General features: G+C 36.6%; 1 protein-coding gene and 1 long non-coding RNA gene across 7 annotated transcripts in view; both read right to left on the reverse strand.

Moving 5' to 3' along the window:
• Positions 1-889: 889 nt before the first annotated feature.
• Positions 890-20,131, reverse strand: LOC143024806 (GDP-L-fucose synthase-like). Of its 6 annotated transcripts, none has more exons than XM_076184029.1 (7): positions 19,976-20,131; positions 8,594-8,748; positions 7,794-7,908; positions 6,806-6,934; positions 6,404-6,595; positions 5,946-6,093; positions 890-4,753 (listed from the first exon to the last, which is right to left on the reverse strand). In XM_076184029.1, the coding sequence occupies exons 2-7, from the start codon at positions 8,722-8,724 to the stop codon at positions 4,518-4,520; spliced, it is 951 nt and encodes a 316-aa protein (XP_076040144.1). In that variant the 5' UTR covers positions 8,725-8,748; positions 19,976-20,131; the 3' UTR covers positions 890-4,517. The 6 variants fall into 6 exon arrangements, with proteins under 6 accessions (XP_076040144.1, XP_076040142.1, XP_076040146.1 ...); XM_076184027.1 differs by having other exon boundaries at positions 19,957-20,112; XM_076184031.1 differs by having other exon boundaries at positions 19,944-20,080.
• Positions 890-21,039, reverse strand: part of LOC143024812 (uncharacterized) — a 174,665-nt gene continuing 154,515 nt past the window's right edge. The window contains exon 2 of the long non-coding RNA XR_012966306.1: positions 890-2,566. This is a non-coding gene — a long non-coding RNA (uncharacterized LOC143024812). The remainder of the gene's footprint in view (positions 2,567-21,039) is intronic.

Genomic DNA, 21,039 nt, shown 5'->3' on the forward strand with positions numbered 1-21,039 from the left:
AGTTTCACCTTCATCTACATTAACCTTGAAGAAACCTTCCACTTCACCACATGTTTACCTATCTCTTCACTCACTAGTATAGCCACCCCTTCTCTGTCATCCTCTCTTCACACCTGTCACCCTCCCAAACTCAAACTTGCCCCTCCCTTTCAACTTAAGTTTCATTCAATGCCAACATATCCATCTTCTCACATGCTATCTCTTCCCTTTTACTCTCAACTGTACCACATCTACACATATTAAAAGATCCAAACCTTAGAGTTCTGGTTGGAAAACTCCTCCCAGACCCTCTTATGCCTTTGCTTTTTATAGGAATGTCACCTTTGGGACTAGAGTAGGATGCCTAGTCCTATCCTTGTCTCCAATGGCATCCTTGTATACTCACCTCACCTCATGTCTACACAGGCGTCATTTAATTTTTGGGGTTAACCTTGGTGATACTTCCCTCACTCCACTAAATGCTTTTTTATCTCTTCACTTATAAGCAGAGCCACTCCTTCCATCCCTCATCACTTAACACTCTCCCTTCCACACCTCTGAACTCAAAATCACCCCTTCTTTTCAATGAAATCTCATTTAACATTAACACATTCATACTGCCAATCTCTTCTTTTTTACTCACCTGAACAATGCACAATTAATGACCTTTATTTTAGGGTTCTGGTTGGAATTCTCCCAGACATGATGACTTGACTTCTTGTAGGACGAACATAGAGAGACCAAGATCCTAGTCCCATCATGCCATCCACTTTGTTGCCTTTTACAACTCCCATGGGAATCACAGTGGCAGAATTTTTTCCCCTCTACCACAGGGGTTAAGAGGAGGTTGAAGTGGTAAGGGACATTTAAAAGGGAATAGCAAAAAGGAAGGACAGTCATAATACAAATGTAGCATAATTACTCTATAAATAGAGACTTTACTTTCCATTACATATGAATATCCAATTTGGGGCATTTATGGATTTCATTTTGGTTCATATTCTATTCAACTTTCTGAACCTCTTCAGGAGTGGATTTTTCATGTTCTTTAATATATTTTTTGGAATGTAGTCATTATACTGAACAAGGACCTATAGTGTGTATGTTACTCATTAAGTCCTGCACATGAATGTTGTCATCGTAATCCTTGTCATATCCAAACTAATTGAACCATTTTTCAGATATGGGGAAAATTTGGGTACAAAAGATAAAACTGACCCCCACCCCCCTCCACTCCACATGGTATATTAAGTACCATTTCTTAAACAATCTTCCAGTAAGCCAGACCTTCAAAAGAATGATTGTAATGAACTTGTTCAGATATGGGAGAGATTATTGTGTATACAAGTCATCAACATACTGGAACTAAAGTAAAGTAAATGTGTCCACACACCAGGTCTTTTGCACATAACCATCTTGTAACTTTTCCTGGTTTAATAAATATCTGTAGTATATTTTTCAAAGTATCCTACAAGTTTCAATCAAACAGTAACTTTAAAAAAATGTGGGAGTACTTGTAGCATCAATAAAAGTAGTTTTGCTTCAATCAAGTTCCTGTAGTTAAGTCCTTCCACTGGTAACCCTTCTCTGTTGCCAGATCTTATGGAAAGCAATACATGGAACTTGGACAATGCCTCTCCACAGTGACTCTGCACAGGATAAAGAGTCCAAGCACTCCAGGCCGTGTAGTTGTTTCTAGTCCAGTAATATTTCACTCGTGACCTCTTGTGTCATGTCTGGTGCACAAGTATCATCCAAACCAGTGTTGTCCACACTTACAACTGATTATATAGTAAAAACCTTATAATTATGAACATGTTCCACACAAGTGGCCTTCAACATTACACAATACACATTAGCTCTTTATATAAATATGGGTGGCAGGGATCAACAAACATTACTTTTTCCAGATTTCAACAAACAACACTATACAAAATTAAACTTTCATAAAAGAAAACATACATATACCAACAGCTTTTTCCCCCCCTTACAAGGGAGGTAGCCAAAGTCAAAGCCATAAATCCACTCCCATCCATTTCATCTCCACATACTTCACTCCCATTCACAACCCCTCCCTCCCTCCCTCTTTTCTTGACTCCTCCTGGATGACAGGTCATCCCTACATCTCGCCTAATGCCCTGGGTAAGAAGCAATGTAGCAAGGCACAGCACATCCACGTCAAGGCCGCTTTATTTAATTGGCGACCCCCCTCTTCGTCCCCTCGTACATTTTGCTACCTCCCTTGTATGGGGGAAAAAGACCTTGGTATACAGATAGAATAGATAGTGTATATTTGAAAATACATGCCACCATGTGCACACACAAAACACTCATATATGAATACAGAATGTTTACTTTTATTACTCACATAGCACATTATGGATGGAATTTGAGTTAAAAGTTATTAAAACTCAAACTGTTACACACACACACACACGTAGAATTTAAGGGCAAACTAGATGCTGAGAGATATAAAGACAGATCACTATGAGCATAGCTCCCCTTCTCATATAATACAAGGTAAATACACACACACATACAAGTTCTGAGCTCTCATCCAGGAGGGTAGTAGCACACACACACACATCTCATCTTATATGCCAGTGTACAAGTTGATTCAGCACATAAGTTTACCCCTAAAATTCTGAGGTGTTATTCAAGTTGAAGCCTATATTAGCTGGATAAAACCACCCCTGAAAACAAGTCGGCACCATTTTCCCAGCCCTACTGCATGGCAAGAAAAAACTATCTCATAAATGTTGAGACATTGTGACAAATTGAAAAAAGGTGGAAGAAAGAGAGTCACGGGTCTCGTTCCGAATTTATTCCTGACCGGTTTTGCTTGTAGCTTCTTCAGAGGAAGAAGCTATAAGTGAAACCAGTCAGGAATAAACTTGGAATGAGACCTGTGACTCTCTTTTTTTCACCTTTTATCTTGTAAATTTATGGTTGTTTAACAGATGTAAATGCATGTTTACAGGTTTATGCAAGAATATCAGCAATTATTGTTATGGTAGTTATTGCATCTTTGATAACATCTGATAGAAGAGATGATCCGTTTGAAAGTTTCAGTCAGCATGGTAGTTCCCCACTTCTGATGGTAGTGGTAAGATATCATTTGTGTAATGAACCAATAGTTCAACAGCTGGCCACTTGTATGCTGATAAGCTACTGTAAATGTTGGGCTTGCAGGGCTATGGTTCCAACTACTGCAGGAGAGTTCTAACTCAGTAAACCATCCTAACCTACCCTACAAGTTAAGTCATTGATATTGTTATAGTTTCTATGTTAAACAGACTTTTTAAATACAAGTTTCAATAAGAAAAAATTGTGGTGGGCTGCAAGACTAGGGACAAGTGGTGCACAATTAATGTTAAATGAGCAGTTTCATTTGTTTACCCATCAGTGATAAACATTTTATATTCGGCATGCAAGTTGACACCTGGTTTTGTAGAGATGTTTTTAGGCTTCAAATGTCAATTTACATCAGCATATATGGTATATAAATAATGCATAACCTGGCTATGCTGGAGAAGTATGTTTCATAAATTTACTAATATAATGCATACATACATATACCAAGGGCTTTTCCCCCTTTACAAGGGAGGTAGCCAAAGTCAAAGGCATAAACCCATTCCCATCCATTTCATTCACACATACTCCACTCCCTCCCTCTTTTCTTGGCTCCTCTTGGAAGATGGGTCATCCCTGCATCTCACCCACTGTCCTGGATCAGGAGCAATGTAGCAAGAAACAGCACATCCACAACAAGGCTACTTCATTTAATTGGCGACCCCCCTCTCCATCCCCTCATGCAGATAAAGAGAAGATGGGGAGAAATCCCTTTGTGTGGCATCAGAATATCATTCACACACTCCTTAAACCTCCCCCTCCACCACCCACTCCCTTTCATGTATCACAGCATCATCCACACACAACCATTCTCCATTCACCATTATCTTTTGTCTTCTTCCTCAACAGACATACCTCTGTTTCCCAACGCCCCTTTTACCCCATTCATTCATCTCATCCTTGGTCACTCTCTCATGTTCACTCCAACCACCTCTGCCTTCTACACTTCTTTTACTAATCTTTCTTCACTCATTCTTTCCATGTGTCCAAACCATCCTAATACTCTTTCATCAACCCTATCTTCCAACTCCTTTTCCACCACTGCTCTCTTCCTCACCTTGTTTCTCACTTTGCCGAGCTTAGTAACCCCTACCATACTTCTCAGGCATTCATCTAAATATGATGTAATGCATACCTTGAAAACAGTAAAATCAATATAATCACACAAACTCAAATGGAATACACATTAATGATCTCTGACTTTTAGGTTCTTCATGATTCATTAGATTCTTCTATCTTGTTACAATATGTACCAACACCAAGTTTACTGACAATACATATATGAACCAACACCTAAAAACATAACATAAATAAAGTCACAAATATAATCAGCCAATTACAAGACTATAATGTGTAATCAATTTATCACAATTTTTTACATAGTCCAAGATATCACTATTTCAAAATTATTTTCTAGCAGTTTCATAATTTTTCCTGAACCAGTCTACCGTTTCCTCAATAGCTTGTTTGGTGGGAGTAAACTTAAAATCTGGAAGATATTTTCTTAGTTTAGCATTGCTGGCTGTCTTCTTAAACTGGCCATCACTCTTGCTGACATCTTGGACAATTTCTCCTTTATATCCAAAGGCCTTGACCACCAATTCACCTGCATCTCTAATTGAAATTTCATCTTTTTCATCCACTGCAAAATGAAAATATCTGCTTTATATCCTGTAAATAATGTGTATGGTCTCTACAAATATCATACATGTACCAATAGGCCTCCCCTCCTTATAAAGGGGGTGGCCAAGATAAATTGCACATCCATGTCAAGCAATGAACTGCTACCTCGAGTCCCACAGTGGTTGACAATGGTCCTCCCGCAAATCTCTCTGGGAAGAAAAAAAAATTGGACTGTTGTCTGTGTTGTATCAGCGTGGGACTGTTTCTGTCACCAGCCCAAAGTGATAGGGTGAGGAGAGCAGTTGCTGGTTGTCAGCTCTCCATGTATGAAAAAGTAAGAAATACAGCCGAGGTTGATAAGGAGAGATCTTGTGCCCAATCTGGAGCCCAAGTGGTAGCTCCTCAGGCTGCATCTCCTGATGGAAGTGTGGAGGTTGAATGTTTTGAAAATGGTCAGCTTTGCTATTATCTCACAGGACCAACACGTGTAGGTACCCATCTTTGGTCCCTACATATCATACAAAACCCTTTATATTTCAGCACCTCATCAAAAAACCATTCAGCCACTTTATCTCTGACTCCTTTACTGCTTCACTGCTCCATGTAGCACCATAGGTGCAATCGTACCTCCATACAACCTTCTCCTTGAATTCACCCCCAAATACATTTTCCTTATAACACTTTTCATTCTACCATTTACCCCCGCCTTTTTTCTATAATTCACCTACATAACCAGTTCACATTTTTTCACATGTAGAGAGTTGACATCCGGCAACTGCTCTCCTCTTCCACTTTGAGCTGGTGGCAGAAACAGTTCTACACTAATACAAACTCAGACGACAATTCAGAGTCTCTTCCCAGAAAGATCCGTGGAATGTTCTAATTACTTGCCAACCACAGTAGGGCTGTAGGTTTTCCATTTATAGAAACATGAGGCATGGCTGATTGATTCAAGTACTACCTATTTCACCCTCAATCTTCTCTTCCATTAACAACTGTCCATCTGCTCTCTTTGACCTCTCTACCAAAATCTTCTATCCTTATTGACAATATTGCACCAATGCCAAGAACTAATGTAGGTTCATCACCAGGAAGTTGTGCAGGCTAGTGCTGTTGAAGGGTTTATAAATTACAATGATAAAACATACAAATAGGGCACCTTTTGGCCCACAATACAAATCATGGTTCCACAATCATAGAATAATACTAACCTGCCAATATTATGGGTTCAATTTCTGGATACTCCCGAAGAACCCATATTATGAGTCTACCAAGGTCTACAGAGTAAATGAACTGACGCAGAGGCTTCCCAGTACCCCAGATGACAAATGGCTGGTCATCCCGCTCTGCCAGGTAAGCCTGGTGTGGAGAAAAATCGGGTATGGGGTAAATTATGTTTTACTTGTGAAAGAGTAATGTCTGTTGAGCAAGGAAGGGAGAGGGTTAAGAGATAGGCATGAGTGGAGAATGGTTGTAAATGGACTATAAATTGATGCAGCTCATTGGGATTTTTTGTCATCTCTATTTTTGTATGAAGCCAAGGGAGGGAGGGTTGTCATGTTAATCCCTTCAATACAAGTCAAATTCTCGAGTGCAACACTGGATGCCTAATGTACAATGCATCACACTACATGTATTATAAAATATATTTCTCATGACTTTTATTTACCTTGTGCATAAGACCTGGCAATACATGCCCCTCTTTTAATCTGAAGTTGTCATGTGGCCCAAAAACATTGCAAGGGATGATTGATGTGAAGTGGCAACCATGCTGTTGATTATACACACGATTCATCACATCAACCATTCGCTTTGCAAAACTATATCCATAGTTAGAAAGGTGGGGAGGGCCATTGTGGACCTAGAAAAAATAAAAAATAAAATATGAATAAAATAAATAAAAATCTTTTCCTTAATAAGCCATGAGATCAGCTACAATAATTTCCATACAAATAATTGCAAACAAATAAAATTGGAATGCTCTAGCATGAAATGCATGAAACTCAACACTGAGCCACTAACAATCAAGAAAAATGTAGAGATATGAATCTATGTTCTAATTCATACTCACCATTGTTTCATCAATTGGATATGTGGTCTTATCAGGAAAAATACATGTAGAGAGACAGGACACAGCTTTCTTAACCTCGTACTCTTTGCACAAATCTAGAACAACGTCATTAATTTGGCAATTCACCCTCTGAAAGAAAAGAAGTGAAGACAGAATAATATAAATGGAATTTTCAAACATTTAATATTAAATTCCATGCTTCAAAAAGTCCTCTGTAAGGAGGTACCATCCTAGCCCTCTCCGAAAGGGGAAGTTCAAGGCATTAAACCAAATTATCATACAATGGACTGCAATGGTAAAGTATCCTGGCAGACCTTTTAGGCCTGTTGCAGAAACAAGTATACATGCATAAAGAAGCAAATAAATCATTTACAGAAAACAAATGGCAGGGATTACAGCACAGTGCTTAGGTGCCCACCTAACTAAATCTTAAAATTGAACTGTTCTATAAATCATTACTTCTGCAAGAAGATTCCATAACTATGCACTTGTCATTGTTTTTTCTAGCAATTTTCAAGGCAAAATCAAACCCTGGTCATGATTACCACCACTCACATTCTTCTAATATCTCCCACTACCACAAACAAGACCTCCTTGTCCTCTACATAGGACAGGGAGGTTGAGTGTGTGTGTATACTATATTACAAACAGGTACACATACACACATAAACATCTACTTTATATAAACCTATGCAATGACATATATAAAGACCATGGGTGAATCAAAAGGAAGCTCTGAGTTTTATCTGCCTTAAAAAGCTTTACTGAACTTTTATTTTTGGGCATTCATAGGATTTCTTAGCCATATCCACAAAGAAAGCTCTGAGCATGCATTTTACATATAATTTTGGCCATAAAAATGTAAAACAAGAAACATAATCTATCTTTTCTGACCATTCAGTCAGCAAGGTGTGAACCATAGCTTTGTATAATAAACAGACCACAAGGATGTTCATACACTTCCAAAAATAACAAGAGCAATACTTACATAAAAATCACAATTATTTTCCATATTGTTGAACAAGCCTCCAACCTTGGCTGCCAAATGAATCACATGTGTTGGTTTATATTTCTCAAACAGGAGTTTTGTAGCTTCACGATCTCTGGTCAAAAAATAAATAGAATAAAACTAATAACCTCAATATGAAATGGGATTGACAAATGACATTTCACTGGTATATTAGTAGCACTTTAGGTTTCAACATGTAACCAGTGTCTCCCAAAACTGCAAATTTATGTAAAAGAAAGCAATGACCTAACAGGGAATGCTGAGGACTTCAACTTCAACAATCTCTCCTTATTGCTACCCTTCTTTACCACTCCTGTGATACCATCTCTTTATTATTCCACAACCTTCAGTATTCCAGACTGATGCGGTGTTCATTATGTATGTTGTAAATTGTGACTAAATGGGAGGGAACAAGAAGACTAGGGACAAACCCCCCCCCCTTATATTTTTCTCCCACACAGCCAGGGCTTAAAGTATGTGCTCACTTTGCCACCTCCATTATGAGGGCTATCAAAGTCTTTGTATAGTATATATATTCTGTGAAAGAATCACTAACTAACCAGTAAAGAAAGCCATAGGTAGCGAGTGATGTTATTTAACCCCATTCTTGCTCTTGCCACAAGTTTTTATTAATCTGAAAACTGCCCTACCATCTTGTCTTAAGAATATGGAAAGACAAGTAGAAAGTGCCAATTATAAATAAACTATACTTGACAAGTAGTGCTGAATGGAGTGCTGATCAAAATTGTTACAGTAAACCAGATACACATATTTAATACCTTAGGTCAGCATCCTTGGAAGAAAGGAAGATCCACTTCTCATTTGGCTTTTTGTCCTCCTCCAATGCAAGCCGAATGCCATGGCCCACCAATCCAGTACCCCCTGTCACCATAATTACACTCTCTGCCATTCTTGCTGATTATCTCAGTCCTTCCTGAAAAGCAAGGCATGGACAAAATCAACCTGTTAGCCCAGTTGTCTTTGAAGGAGACATTTGGCTCTCGGGTAAGACAAAAAAATATGCAACAATATTCAGGGTAACTTTGACACAAACTGAAAAATTTACATTCAATGGGAGTAGGAGTCAGCCTTGGTTGACTATCTCCCTTATACAAAGGAAGCATAATTTGGTAAATAATCAAAATGGGAGAGTTTCCCATGAGAAACATATCCAATGATATATATAGAGAGAGAAAAAAAAAAAAAAAAAAAAAAAAAAAAAAAAAAAAATTGGACAATACATACATATAAAAAAGGCCTTGAGAGTGAGAAAACTACACAAAATTTGTCTACAAGAAGATATGCAACAGGGATCAGTCCTGGAGGACTGGCACACTACCCACAGCCTGGAACACTGCCACAATAGTGCAGATTCCTAAACCTATGGAGCCCGGTGCCTACCACCCCATCAGCTTGGTCAGTTGCATGGGGGAAAACAGCAGAGAGAATGGTTCTCAACAGGTTGCTATAGAAACTTGGCCCGTTGCATGAGCATGTCTACGCTTATCACAAGGGGACTGGTACTGCCAACGGCATTGCCACCCTTCTCACTGCAGTGAACAGCAGTACATCCTCCATCACAATATTCCTTGATCTGGAAAAGGCCTTCAAGTTAGCCACTCCTCTGGCTATTCAAGACATTCTCACCCGCAAGGGTGTGAGAGGCAGACTGCTCACCTGGATAGGTGACTACCAGTCACATAGATCTGCATGCATGTGCTTCCAAGGTCACATGTCTGACCCCAGGGCATTGGAGAATGGTACACCACAGGGAGGGTTCCTATGCCCAACTCTCTTCAACATGTTGATCTCCAATGTACTGGAGCTCCCCCTCCCCAACGGGTGTAAAATCATCTATGTGGATGACCTAGCACTCACCATTGCTGGGAAGCAGCAGTGCTACCACAGGGCACAGCCCTATCTAGATGCCATTGCAGCAGAATGTATCAGGATCAGACTCAAAATCTCGCTGTGGAAGTCCAAAGCCATGGCATTCAGCCTCGGACAAGGAAAGGAACCCCGAGTCACTCAGGGATTCATGCTGGACTAGGTCTCCCTATTCCAGTACCTGGGCGTATGGATCGACAAGGGACTCGCCTTCAACAGGGAACTATCCCACCTCAGGGACAGAATGACTGCCAGAACCACAGTAATGAAAGCCATGTACAGAAGGGCACTTGGTGCCATGCATCAAGTCCTTTGCATGTGTTACGTACAATCTGTGCGCTCTATCATAGATTATGCCTCCCCGGCTCTCATTATTATGGCTGTGGAAAAACTCCAGCAGCTTGAACTGTGCCAGAATGACGTGACCAGAGTCATCCTGGGAGCACAATGGTGGAATAAAGCTCTCAACCTCCAGTGGGAAGCCTCAATTCTCCCTCTACAACTCAGGATCAGAAGGGTCGGAATGGACTGTGTTGTACATATGGGCACTCAGTCTTATTCTTATGTCACGGAGGCATAGGCCAACAACATAGGCCATAACTTGTAAATGTTGGGATAGTCATATTCAGCTCCATTGTCAATCATAGGGGCTAGGCATATGGCATGTCATTTGTATAGGCTATCATGCACATTTTTTTAATCTGGACAGATCATGAATATTCATTAAATTTTGCAAAACTAATGAATTCATAATTAGGCACACAGATAAATCCATTAGACATGCACACATTATGAACCTAATCTTAACTTTTTACAAATATTTATAATGTGTGCATGTCAAATGGATTAATCTGTGCATTCAATTATGAATTCATCTTTGGTGCTATGCATTTTATGGACATTCATAATCTGTGTATTCACAAAAAGTGTTACATATTGCAAGCAGTAACTGAAGAGATGGAAGAATCAATCAAAGAGACTGATCTGAACTAAGTAAAAAATCAGTGGAAAAGGGAATGTCAAAATCAAAAACTCATTCAAAGAAATAGTACAGCAGCAGGTAGAAGAGAATGCAAAGGAAACAGTGATCAAGGTAATCAAAGAAAAGGAAAATTGGGTGAGAGACAAAGTGGACAAAAAGAAATGCATTGTGGTTTATGGTATACGAAAAACACAATGTAGACAAATACCAAAGAGAAAAAGAAGAGAAAGAAATTGTGAAGAAGATACTAAAGGCAGTTCACGATGAAGGACAGATTCTGGATACAGAAATCGATGACATTCACAGAATTGGTACACACTCAAAAAAAAAAAAAAGAAAGAAAGAAAGAAAAACAAAAAAAACAAAAAAAAAAACACAGACCAATGAAAATCAAACTAAGAACTCAAATAATAGCAGAAGAAATACTATCAAAAGTGGCAAAACTAGCAAACAGTGAAAAATATAAAAATGTGTGGATAAAGAAGGAAATGAATGAAGAGGAAATAGAGAAAGATAGGGCACTAAGAAGTGAAGCCAAGGAAAAAAAACGAGAACAGAATGAAGACCGAAAAAAATGAGTTTTTTTGGAGTTCTGGATCTGTGACTAAGAAAATGGTACTGTATATCAGAGAGAGAGAGAGAGAAAAAAAAAAAAAAAAAAAAAAAAAAAAAAAAAAGAGTGGCATATACAAATATGGACGGTATGATTTCAGGATTAAATGAATTGAATGACTATTTGTCAACAGAGAAACCTGACATAATGGGAATTGTGGAGACAAAACCGAAAGGTCCTATACAATCAAGTATGGTGGGACAAGGTTTATACAGCCTTTGGTCGAAAAATAGGATGGACAAACAGAGAGGAGTCATGCTATTGACTAGAAAGGACCTAAATATAATAAAGGCAACAGAAGGAAAAGACAATGTGGAATTAACCACAATTTAAGTCGAAAATAGCAGTATGAAAAGTAGAAAGTTTATAGTTGTATATGTGCCACCAAAAACTAAGACTTGGACTGACACCAAACACTCAAAATTACTAGAAGACACAAAGAATGAATTAACCGAGACAATGAAACATGGGGAAAGTATAGTAATTATGGGTGACTTTAACGCAAAGGAAATAAATTGGGAAGAATTGACAATGGGAGGTGGAGAGGAACTCTGGGGCAATGTCCTACTGGATATGACCATTGATTACACATTGACTCAATGGGTTAAAGAAAATATTAGATTTAGACAAAATGAAGAACCATCGAGACTAGATTTGATATTCACCTCTGAGCCTGAAATTGTGGAAGAAATAAACTATAAAATACCAGTTGGAAAGAGTGACCACATACTAATAGAGATCGAGCTTAAGGAACAAAATGTTGTGAGAAGGAATGAGAAACAGAGAAGGAAGATTAATGTACAACAAAACTGACTTTGTAAAACTTAGAAATTTTTTTCAAAATGCCTGTTGGGAAAATTTTGCAAATGATGAAACAAAGATGGAAGGGAAGTGGAACATTTTTAAAGAAATATATAAGGAGGGAATAGACAAAGATGTGCCTAAACAGAAACAGAAAAGGGAGTACATAAAGTGCTGGTATAATAAAAAGTGTAGCGATGCTAAAGATAGAAGAGTCAAAGCTTGGAACAGATGGAAAAGAGACAAAAAAAAAAGAGACTAATTGGCAAACATACATCAAACTGAGAAATGAATACGTAGACATATGAAGAGAGGAAAAAAGAAACTATGAAAAAGATATAATAGCAAAATGCAAAGATCAACCTAAACTATTTTACAGATATGTAAATGACAAACTAAAAAACAAATATAAAATAGTGAAACCGCATGAAGGAAATAAAGAATGCACAGAAGATGTAGAAATGGCTGAAGTAATGACCAGACACTAAGTCTGTATTTACAATTGACAGCTCACAATTGTGGGATGATAGTCACCAAGAAGGATCCCCTAAAATGAAAGAAATAATGGTGACACAAAGAAATAAGGGACTAAATAAGGAAACTCGACATCAGAAAGTCACATGTGCCAGACGGAATAGCGAACTGGATATCAAAAGAATGCACAGATGAACTCACAGATAAAATACACAAGATAATTGACTTTTCACTCAAAGAAGGAAAAGTACCACAAGACTGGAAAAATGCTAATATTGTACCAATATATAAGGGAGGAAATAAAGAAAATCCAACAAATTATAGACTGGTATCCCTTACAAGCACAATTGCAAAAATATACAAAAGTTATAAAAAATAAATGGACTAAACACTTGGAAGAGAACAAAATACTAAACCCCAACCAATTTCGATTTAGAAGTGGAAGATCGTGTACTACAAACTTAATATGCTTTTACTCAAGATTGGTAGACACAATACAAGAAAGACGGCTGGCCAGACTGTGCCTTCCTGGACCTACAAAAGGCTTTTGACAAAGTACCACACAAAAAACTACTAAGAAAATTTGAAACAACAGGTGGAATACAAGGAAAATTATTGGAATGGATGAAAGCCTTCTTGGAAGGAAGAAAAATGAGTGATACTTAGAGAAAAGAGCACAAATTGGGTAAATATAAATGGAGTCCCTCAAGGCTCTGTGTTGGGTCCGATAATGTTTGCTGTTTATATAAATGACATGGATGAAGGAACTGAATGTTATATAAACTTCTTTGCAGATGATGTGAAGCTATTGAAGAGAGTGAATAATGAAGAAGTTTGCAAATCTTTTCAGGAAGACCTGGACAAATTCTGGAATTGGAGTAAAAAGAATGAAGTGAACTTCAACATAAAAAAATGTAGTATAATGGAATTTGGAAAAAAGTAAAAATAGAATATCTGGTCAATACAAAATTGGAACAAAGGAAGTTACAAAAGTAAACTCAGAGAGAGACCTAGGAGTAATTATCTCAAATGACATGACATCAGACAAACATGTAAACAAAATAGTTGGAGAAACCTATAATTTAATAAGATCAATGAAAGTGGCCTTTGACTACATGGACTAGGAAATGGTAAAGAGAATACTAGTTACACTGATAAGACCAAAATTGGAATATGCAGCATCACTATGGACACCCAGTACAATAAAAAACAAAGAAACTAGAAAGAAAAAGAGCATTAACAAAGATGGCACCAACACTTAGCAAGTTGACATATGAACAAAGATTGGACAAACTAAACTTATTAACTCTGGAGCAAAGGAGAGAAAGAGACGATTTGATAACTATCCATTGAATTATGAAAGGGATGGAAATCCTTGATAGGGATGATCTACTTAAATGGGACAGAAGAAATACAAGTGGACACAAGAAGAAATTTAAGAAGGACAGTTACAGAAGATATCTGAAAAAGAACAGCTTTCCACACAGAGTAATAGATACATGGAATAAATTGAAAGAAAACAGTAAGTGCAGAAAGATACAACTGTGGGTCTTTACGCGCATAGCTCTTCTCACACAAAATACAACTAGGTAAATAGGGTATCTAGCCCTATAGTCTATTGGCTGGGGGGGGGGGTACTCTTGTGTGTGTGGAACATCCCCTAAGTAACTTTTCAGAATCATGAACTAGACCAAGAGATGACAAAAAAGTTTGGTTAGACTTTTGCCAACCCGGCAACAACTGAGAAAATTATGTTTTTTTTTTTTTTTTACGTAGCCCTCTGCATATGTATCTGAAATTGGTATACAATATCGCAGAAGGGACAAAATTCAACAAAATTTATAATTTTGAGATATAAAAATGATGAGAGAGACTCTTGTGTCATAAATGGGTCAAATAGGACTATTAAATGATGTAACCAGTATAAATCCATGACCAAAAAGCTAAATAAAAATATTTTCCAATCTCTAATATGCCTTGTTGAATATTCTGCAGGCAAAGGAGAAGGGAGTTTTATACTTTATAAGGGAACCTTCTGCAAGAAAATGGTTATGTTTGTATATAGTAGGATACTATATATTACAAAGGAGGATCCCAAAACATCAGAAACAGAATGGCAGCAGATCAACAGGTCTTGGAAGCTTAGTCTTAAAAATGTGGAAATCAAAATCATTGACAGTGTTGGTTTGTTGTTAAACTTCTTAACTATTTTCAAACTCGGCGGCTACAAAGGTCATAATTTATTCAATTTTCTCTCAGCTATTCAATAGATTCAATACTTAACAATGGCATGTATTTACCTAGTTGTATTTTACAGGAAGGGGAGCTATACTCGTGGTGACCTGTTTTTGTATCTCACAAGATCAAGTTTGTTCTTAAATTCTTGTATGGGGTTTCCACACTATTTTTTTGTCCAGCTTGTTCCAGATATCTATCACTCTGTATGGGAAGCTATTCTTTTTCAGGTCTCTTCTGTAGCTGTCCTTTTTGAGTTTCTTTGCATGTCCTTTTGTTTTCCCTCTGTCCCACTTTAACAAGTCCTCTCTATCAAGGAGTTCTTCACTTTTCATAATCCTGTAGATGGCTAGTAGGTCCCCTCATTCTCTTCTTTGTTCCAGGGTCAGCAATTCCAGTTCAGCCAATCTTTGTTCACATATTAAGTATGAAAGTGTTGGGGCCATCTTTGTCATTGCTCTTTGTATTCTTTCTAATTTTCTTTGAATTCTTTTTTGTAGTGACTGACCATATCAGTGCTGCATGTTCCAGTTTTGGCCTCACCAGTGTTAATAATATTTTTTTATCATTTCCTTATCCAGGTATTTAAAAGCCATCTTCATGAATCTCAACAGATTGTATGTTTCTCCAACTATTTTATCTATATTTTTATCTGGAGACATGTCTTTGGTGATGATTACTCTTATGTCCTTTTCAGAATGTACTTTACTTTACTTTTTTTTGTCAATTTTATATTGTCCTGATATTCTATTCTTGCACTTCCCAAATTCAATTATACTGCATTTCTTGATGTTGAATTCTACTTCCCATTTCTTGCTCCATTCTGAGACTTTGTTCAGATCACTCTGTAATGACTCAGTCTTTTTTCAAAACTTATTTTCTTTAACAACTTTGAGTCATCTGCAAAGAAGTTCATGTAACATTCAATATTTTCATCCATGTCATTTACATATATAGCAAACATTATCGGAGCTAGCACTGACCCCTGTGGGACGCCACTACTCATTTCTTCCCACTTTGAATATTTGTCCCTGAGCACTACTCTCATTTTTCTTCCATGTAGGAAATCCTCTATCCAATTCAATAGTTTTCCATGTATGCCTCCTATTGTTTCCAGTTTATTTAGCAATTTTCTGTGTGGTACCTTATCAAATGCCTTTTGTAAGTCCAGGAAGGCACAGTCTGCCCAGCCATCCCTTTCTTGCAATATATCTATCAATCTTGAATAGAAACAGATCAAATTAGTGGTACATGATCTTCCCTGTCTGAATCCAAATTGCCTCAGGTTCAGAATATTATTCTCCTCTAGATATTTTGTCCATTTAGTTTTGAAGACTCTCACAAATTTTAACTATTGTACTCGTTAGGAACACTGGTCTATAATTTGTTAGGTCTTCCTTACTTCCCCCCTTATATATTGGCATTTTTCCAATCTTCTAATAATTTTCCTTCTTTGAGTGAGCATTCAACTATTCTATATATTTTTCCTATTAGTTCATCGATACATTCCTTTAGTATTCAGTTTGCAACTCCGTCCAAGGCCATGTGATTTGTTAACATCAAGCCTTAGTATTTGATTCCTTATTTCATTCTGAGTGACATTTAATTTCTTTGTTGGGGGAGATCTTACTTCATTTCTTTGGTCACAATTTTGTAGATTCTTTTTCTTTGATGAACATAGATTTGAAATGTTTGTTCATAATATCCACCATTTCTATATCCTTTGTGTATTCTCTATTACCTTGACATGATTTAAGTATTTCCCATTTGTTTTCTAGTTTGCTGTTTACATATCTATAAAATAATTTGGGTTGATCTTTACATTTGGCTATTATATCCTTTTCATAGTTTCTTTTTTCCTTCCTACATATTTTTACATATTCATTTCTTAGTTTGGTGTATATTTTCCATTTATCAGGTTTTTTATTTTTTCCATCTTTTCCAGGCTTTATCTCTTGTCTTTTGCTTCACTGCACTTTTTATTGAACCAACATTTTATGTAAACCGTTCCCTGTTTTTGTTTAGGTATACTTTTCCACTCCATTATAGATTTCCTTCCAAATTGCCCATCTCTCTTCCATCTTTGTTTCTTCATTATCAAATTTTTCCCAATTTGCTTCTTGAAAGAATGTTAAAATTTTAGTTGTGTACACCTATGCGATATAGCAGTAGGATATTATCAATTTTGTAAATTATAATAGATCAACGTAATATGTGATTTTCTTGGCTGAAAACAATGACAAAAAAGTTGCTAAAACATATTTTCTAATGAATGAAGTCATGGCGGTTGAATGATATGCCATATTTGTTTTGATAGGTGCTGAGGTCGAAGAAATGAAAGGATGATAAATTAGTCTATTCTAACCTAACCTATGTAACCTAACAAATGTTTAGTGATTCAGTACCTCAAATTCTAAAGATCATCCGGGTCGTCGTCACTCATGGTGATGGCCTGATTATTATTGTACCTTGGGCAATTAACAGATGACGGCAGAACCCTGTGTTCTCCCACAAAGTCCAAGGAAGCCCTATTGTCTTTGTAACAACACTTATTAACATCACCTGGAGTTGGAGAACAACCGGTCCACAAGGTGAAAGCCGTCGTCTGATAGTGACTGGACTGGCATGGCATCTGTGCCATATCCTATCAGCTTCATTTGTTAGTAAATTTGCTTGTAGCAAGGTTTTCTTTTTGTTTTTTATTTCTGCCTAAAAAATCACACATTACATTCATATATTTTTATCTACAAAAATTAATATTTAATTTTCTAATGCTATATCCTGTACTGTAGGTGTGCACAACTAAAATACCGAATTTTCTAAGTTTCCTAAAATCGGTTTTGTTATACATCAGTATACCTTTTCTGTGTTTTTCATTTATTTCTTCATTTAATTCTAGTTCCGGTAGTAAGTGATAACTTTTCCTATTGGAGTCTTGTATTCAATTTTATCCACTATTTCAGGTTCTGATGTGAATATCAAATCCAGTCTCGATGGTTCATCATTATTTCCATATCTGGTATTTTCCTTAACCCATTGTGTCAATGTGTAATCAATGGTCATTTCCAGTAATACGTTTCCCCAATGATTTTCACCTCTCACGGTCATTTCTTCCTAACACATTTCTTTAGTTAAAATCACCCATAATTACCAGATTTCCTTCGTTCTTTAGTGTTTCATTTAGTGTCTGTCTTATCTTCCAGCATTTTGGATGTTCACTTTCACACTTCTGAAGATTCTTGAAACCATTTTCAAAGTGCGGACAATTTTTTCAGAGTTGAAAAATATTTTTGTTGTTGTTGCCTACATTCAAATTTAATAGCAAAAATATTTTGTGGGAATGATCAGCAATGCTTTCTTATTTACTCTGCTTGGAGTTTGGGTGTCTCCTGTTGTACATGCAGCACTATGACCTTTAATAATAAAGGTTAGGTGGTATCCTACAAAAGATTTGCTCCCCCATCCACTCCTGTGCTAAACATAGAAAAATTGATTTTGCAATTTTCTCAAAAATGAATGACTTGCATTGAAATCATTATAGAAAAGACTCCCTATCCAACAAGTTCTGAAAACTTTGAAGTCAGAGAACTTGGTAAATCTAAATAATGCACACCAAAATGATACAGCAATAAAAAATTAAATATTAATTTTGTAAATTAATATATCAATGAAATATGTTTTTCATGACAAAAGTCCATAACAAAAATCCTTTAAAAGCAATACACTACTGAGTGGAACTTTGATGAGACCCTGGAAACACCATGTTTGTTTTGATAGATGTGTTAGTTGAAGAAATTGAATTATAATAAATTGTTCTAATATAACCTAGCCTCCTATGGGATATGCATGACACAGAGGTCATCAGGGTCAACACTGTCAAGAATGACAATTTTTTTTGTTACTGATCTCCACCAAGATTGATGTATTCTAATTTACAAAATTAATATTCAATATATCATATTAATAATACATAGCTTAAATGTGCACTAGATTGACAGGACTGGAAGGACGACACAAACATGGCATCTCAAAGCTCTAGTTGCAGTTCTGTTTAATAGTGTATCAGTTGTTTTAAAAAACGATTAGACAACTTTATGGATGGGGATGACAGGTGGTGATGGATACGGAGCTGCCTAGTGTAGGCCTTATGGTTTCTTGCAGTCTCCTTTATTCTTATGTTCTTATGTATTGCTTTTAGAATTTTTTTTTTTTTGTTACTGATTTCCATTAAGAAAAACATTACAGAGACACATAGAAGACTTCCTGGAAGAGGCTTACGCCTGTGACTCCAGATCCACATTTACACTTTGCGGTAGCTTTATAATCGTATTTTAGTTCTTGGTTTTGCCAGAATTTGTCAAGTCTACCTTCATATTGGTTGACTGATTTTGCTGCAACCATTCACGTTGATGTATTTTCTAATTTATCAAATTAATATTTAATTTTCTATTGATATATCATGTAGGTGTGCACTTCTTTAGTAATACTGAGTTATGACATCTACTTTACCAATTCCAATAAAAATGCAAATTTTTTACTTGAGACTTGTGCAGTCACTACCTACATTACATGCAAGTACTGTAATGAGAAACAGGAAGTAATATGATGGATTTCCTACTATGAAAACCTGAATTTTGGAGCAACAGTGTTAGAGATATGGATACTGCTAAGAAATATTCTGAACACCCCTAATGATTGTAATTAACAACGAAAATGTAAATGGCCGTATTGTAACTATGCATTCATTTACTACCAGTGAAACAAACACGTCAAAAATATGCATTCAAGTATCGTCGGGAGACGAAACGTACGTCACAGAAATGGTTATTTCTAGAAGTCAATATTGTCAAAGCTGAATCCAAACATGAATGTATAAAGATCTATGGTAATTGGAGAATAAGAGGGTGGTTCCACAAGCCCTTTCCTGCATTCATACAACAATAACAATTGTGTAAATACACAAGTTTCTCAACTCCTAGAAGTAATTTCAAGTCACAAGTTATGGGCGAGTCGGTATATATAGGGTAATACTTTAGTGTTCTTTGAGGAATATCTAATTACTAACAAGACATAAGAATGAACATTACAAATGTAATGTGAGGTATAACTGAAGAATGTCAGAGCACAACCACTGTACCACGTCCACGTACACCACCAAACTGGTTATACCCGAGTGTAGATTTGCTACTGCTGTCGGCTCGTCACTGTCAGAATGTACCCTCATTGTTATTATACTAGTTAATCAGCTGTTTCAGCCGGACACCTCTAATGCCTGGCACCACAAGTGTTACTTCCTACAAAAAAAAAAAAAAAAAAAAAAGAGGACAAGCCTAGAGCTTGCCGATAGACCTTTCAATAAGCCTGATATCATACTTGTTTGTTAACACGCACTCACAACATATGCGTCCTGCATACCACATATTAAAAGTTGTCCGTTTTATTATATATACTATATATATATATATATATATATATATATATATACATGTATATATATATACATATATGTATATATATACATATATATGTATATATATACATATATATACATCACACAGGAACCCACAGTTGGAGAAAGAATAAACTTCGAATAAAGAATAATCCTATATTTCGGCTATCAACTGTAGCCCTATTCAGTAAAGTACATAATATAGATAACAGTGGGGAATTATAAACTATAGTAAGAAGAGATGTGGACTGTTGACCTCACTCAGGCAACCTGGGGTGGCGGAGGAGTGTGGCCCCGCGCCTGAGTGTGGTCAACTGTCCACATCTCTTCTTACTGTAGTTTATAAGTCCCCTCTGTTCTCTATCTTATGTACTTTCCTGAAGAGGGCTACAGTTGATAGCCGAAAAATAGGATTCTTCTTTATTCGAAGTTTTTTTCCTCCGACTGTGGGTTTCCTGCGTGTTATTTACAAATGTGCTACTACATATATATATATATATATATATATACATATATATATATATATATATATATATATATATATATATATATATATATGTACATATAAACAATGGGAGAGGACGTGCTCAGAATTAGCTCCGGCTTTGGTATTTATTTTCCAGTAATTAATGTAGGACTATGTATGTTAGTATGTATACACTTATATCTTGTTGCATGGTCTTGACAAATCAAAAATTATATAAAAACCAGTAGTGAAGTTAACAAGTATGACAAAGAAGAGGGAAGAAATAGATTGAAATATTGACGTTAGCTTAGGCCTACC

Source organism: Oratosquilla oratoria, chromosome 4, assembly GCF_046742065.1.
Source record: "Oratosquilla oratoria isolate Oo_2021 chromosome 4, ASM4674206v1, whole genome shotgun sequence".
Lineage (NCBI taxonomy): Eukaryota > Metazoa > Arthropoda > Malacostraca > Stomatopoda > Squillidae > Oratosquilla > Oratosquilla oratoria.

Coding starts and splice junctions, on each gene's coding strand:
- LOC143024806 (XM_076184029.1), bottom strand. CDS start 8,724: ATGGCAGAGAGTGTAATTATGGTGACAGGGGGTACTGGATTGGTGGGC. Junction 6,596..6,805: donor ATCCAATTGATGAAACAATG/GTGAGTATGAAT, acceptor TATTTTTTCTAG/GTCCACAATGGCCCTCCCCA. Junction 4,754..5,945: donor TGAACCCATAATATTGGCAG/GTTAGTATTATT, acceptor TTCATTTTGCAG/TGGATGAAAAAGATGAAATT.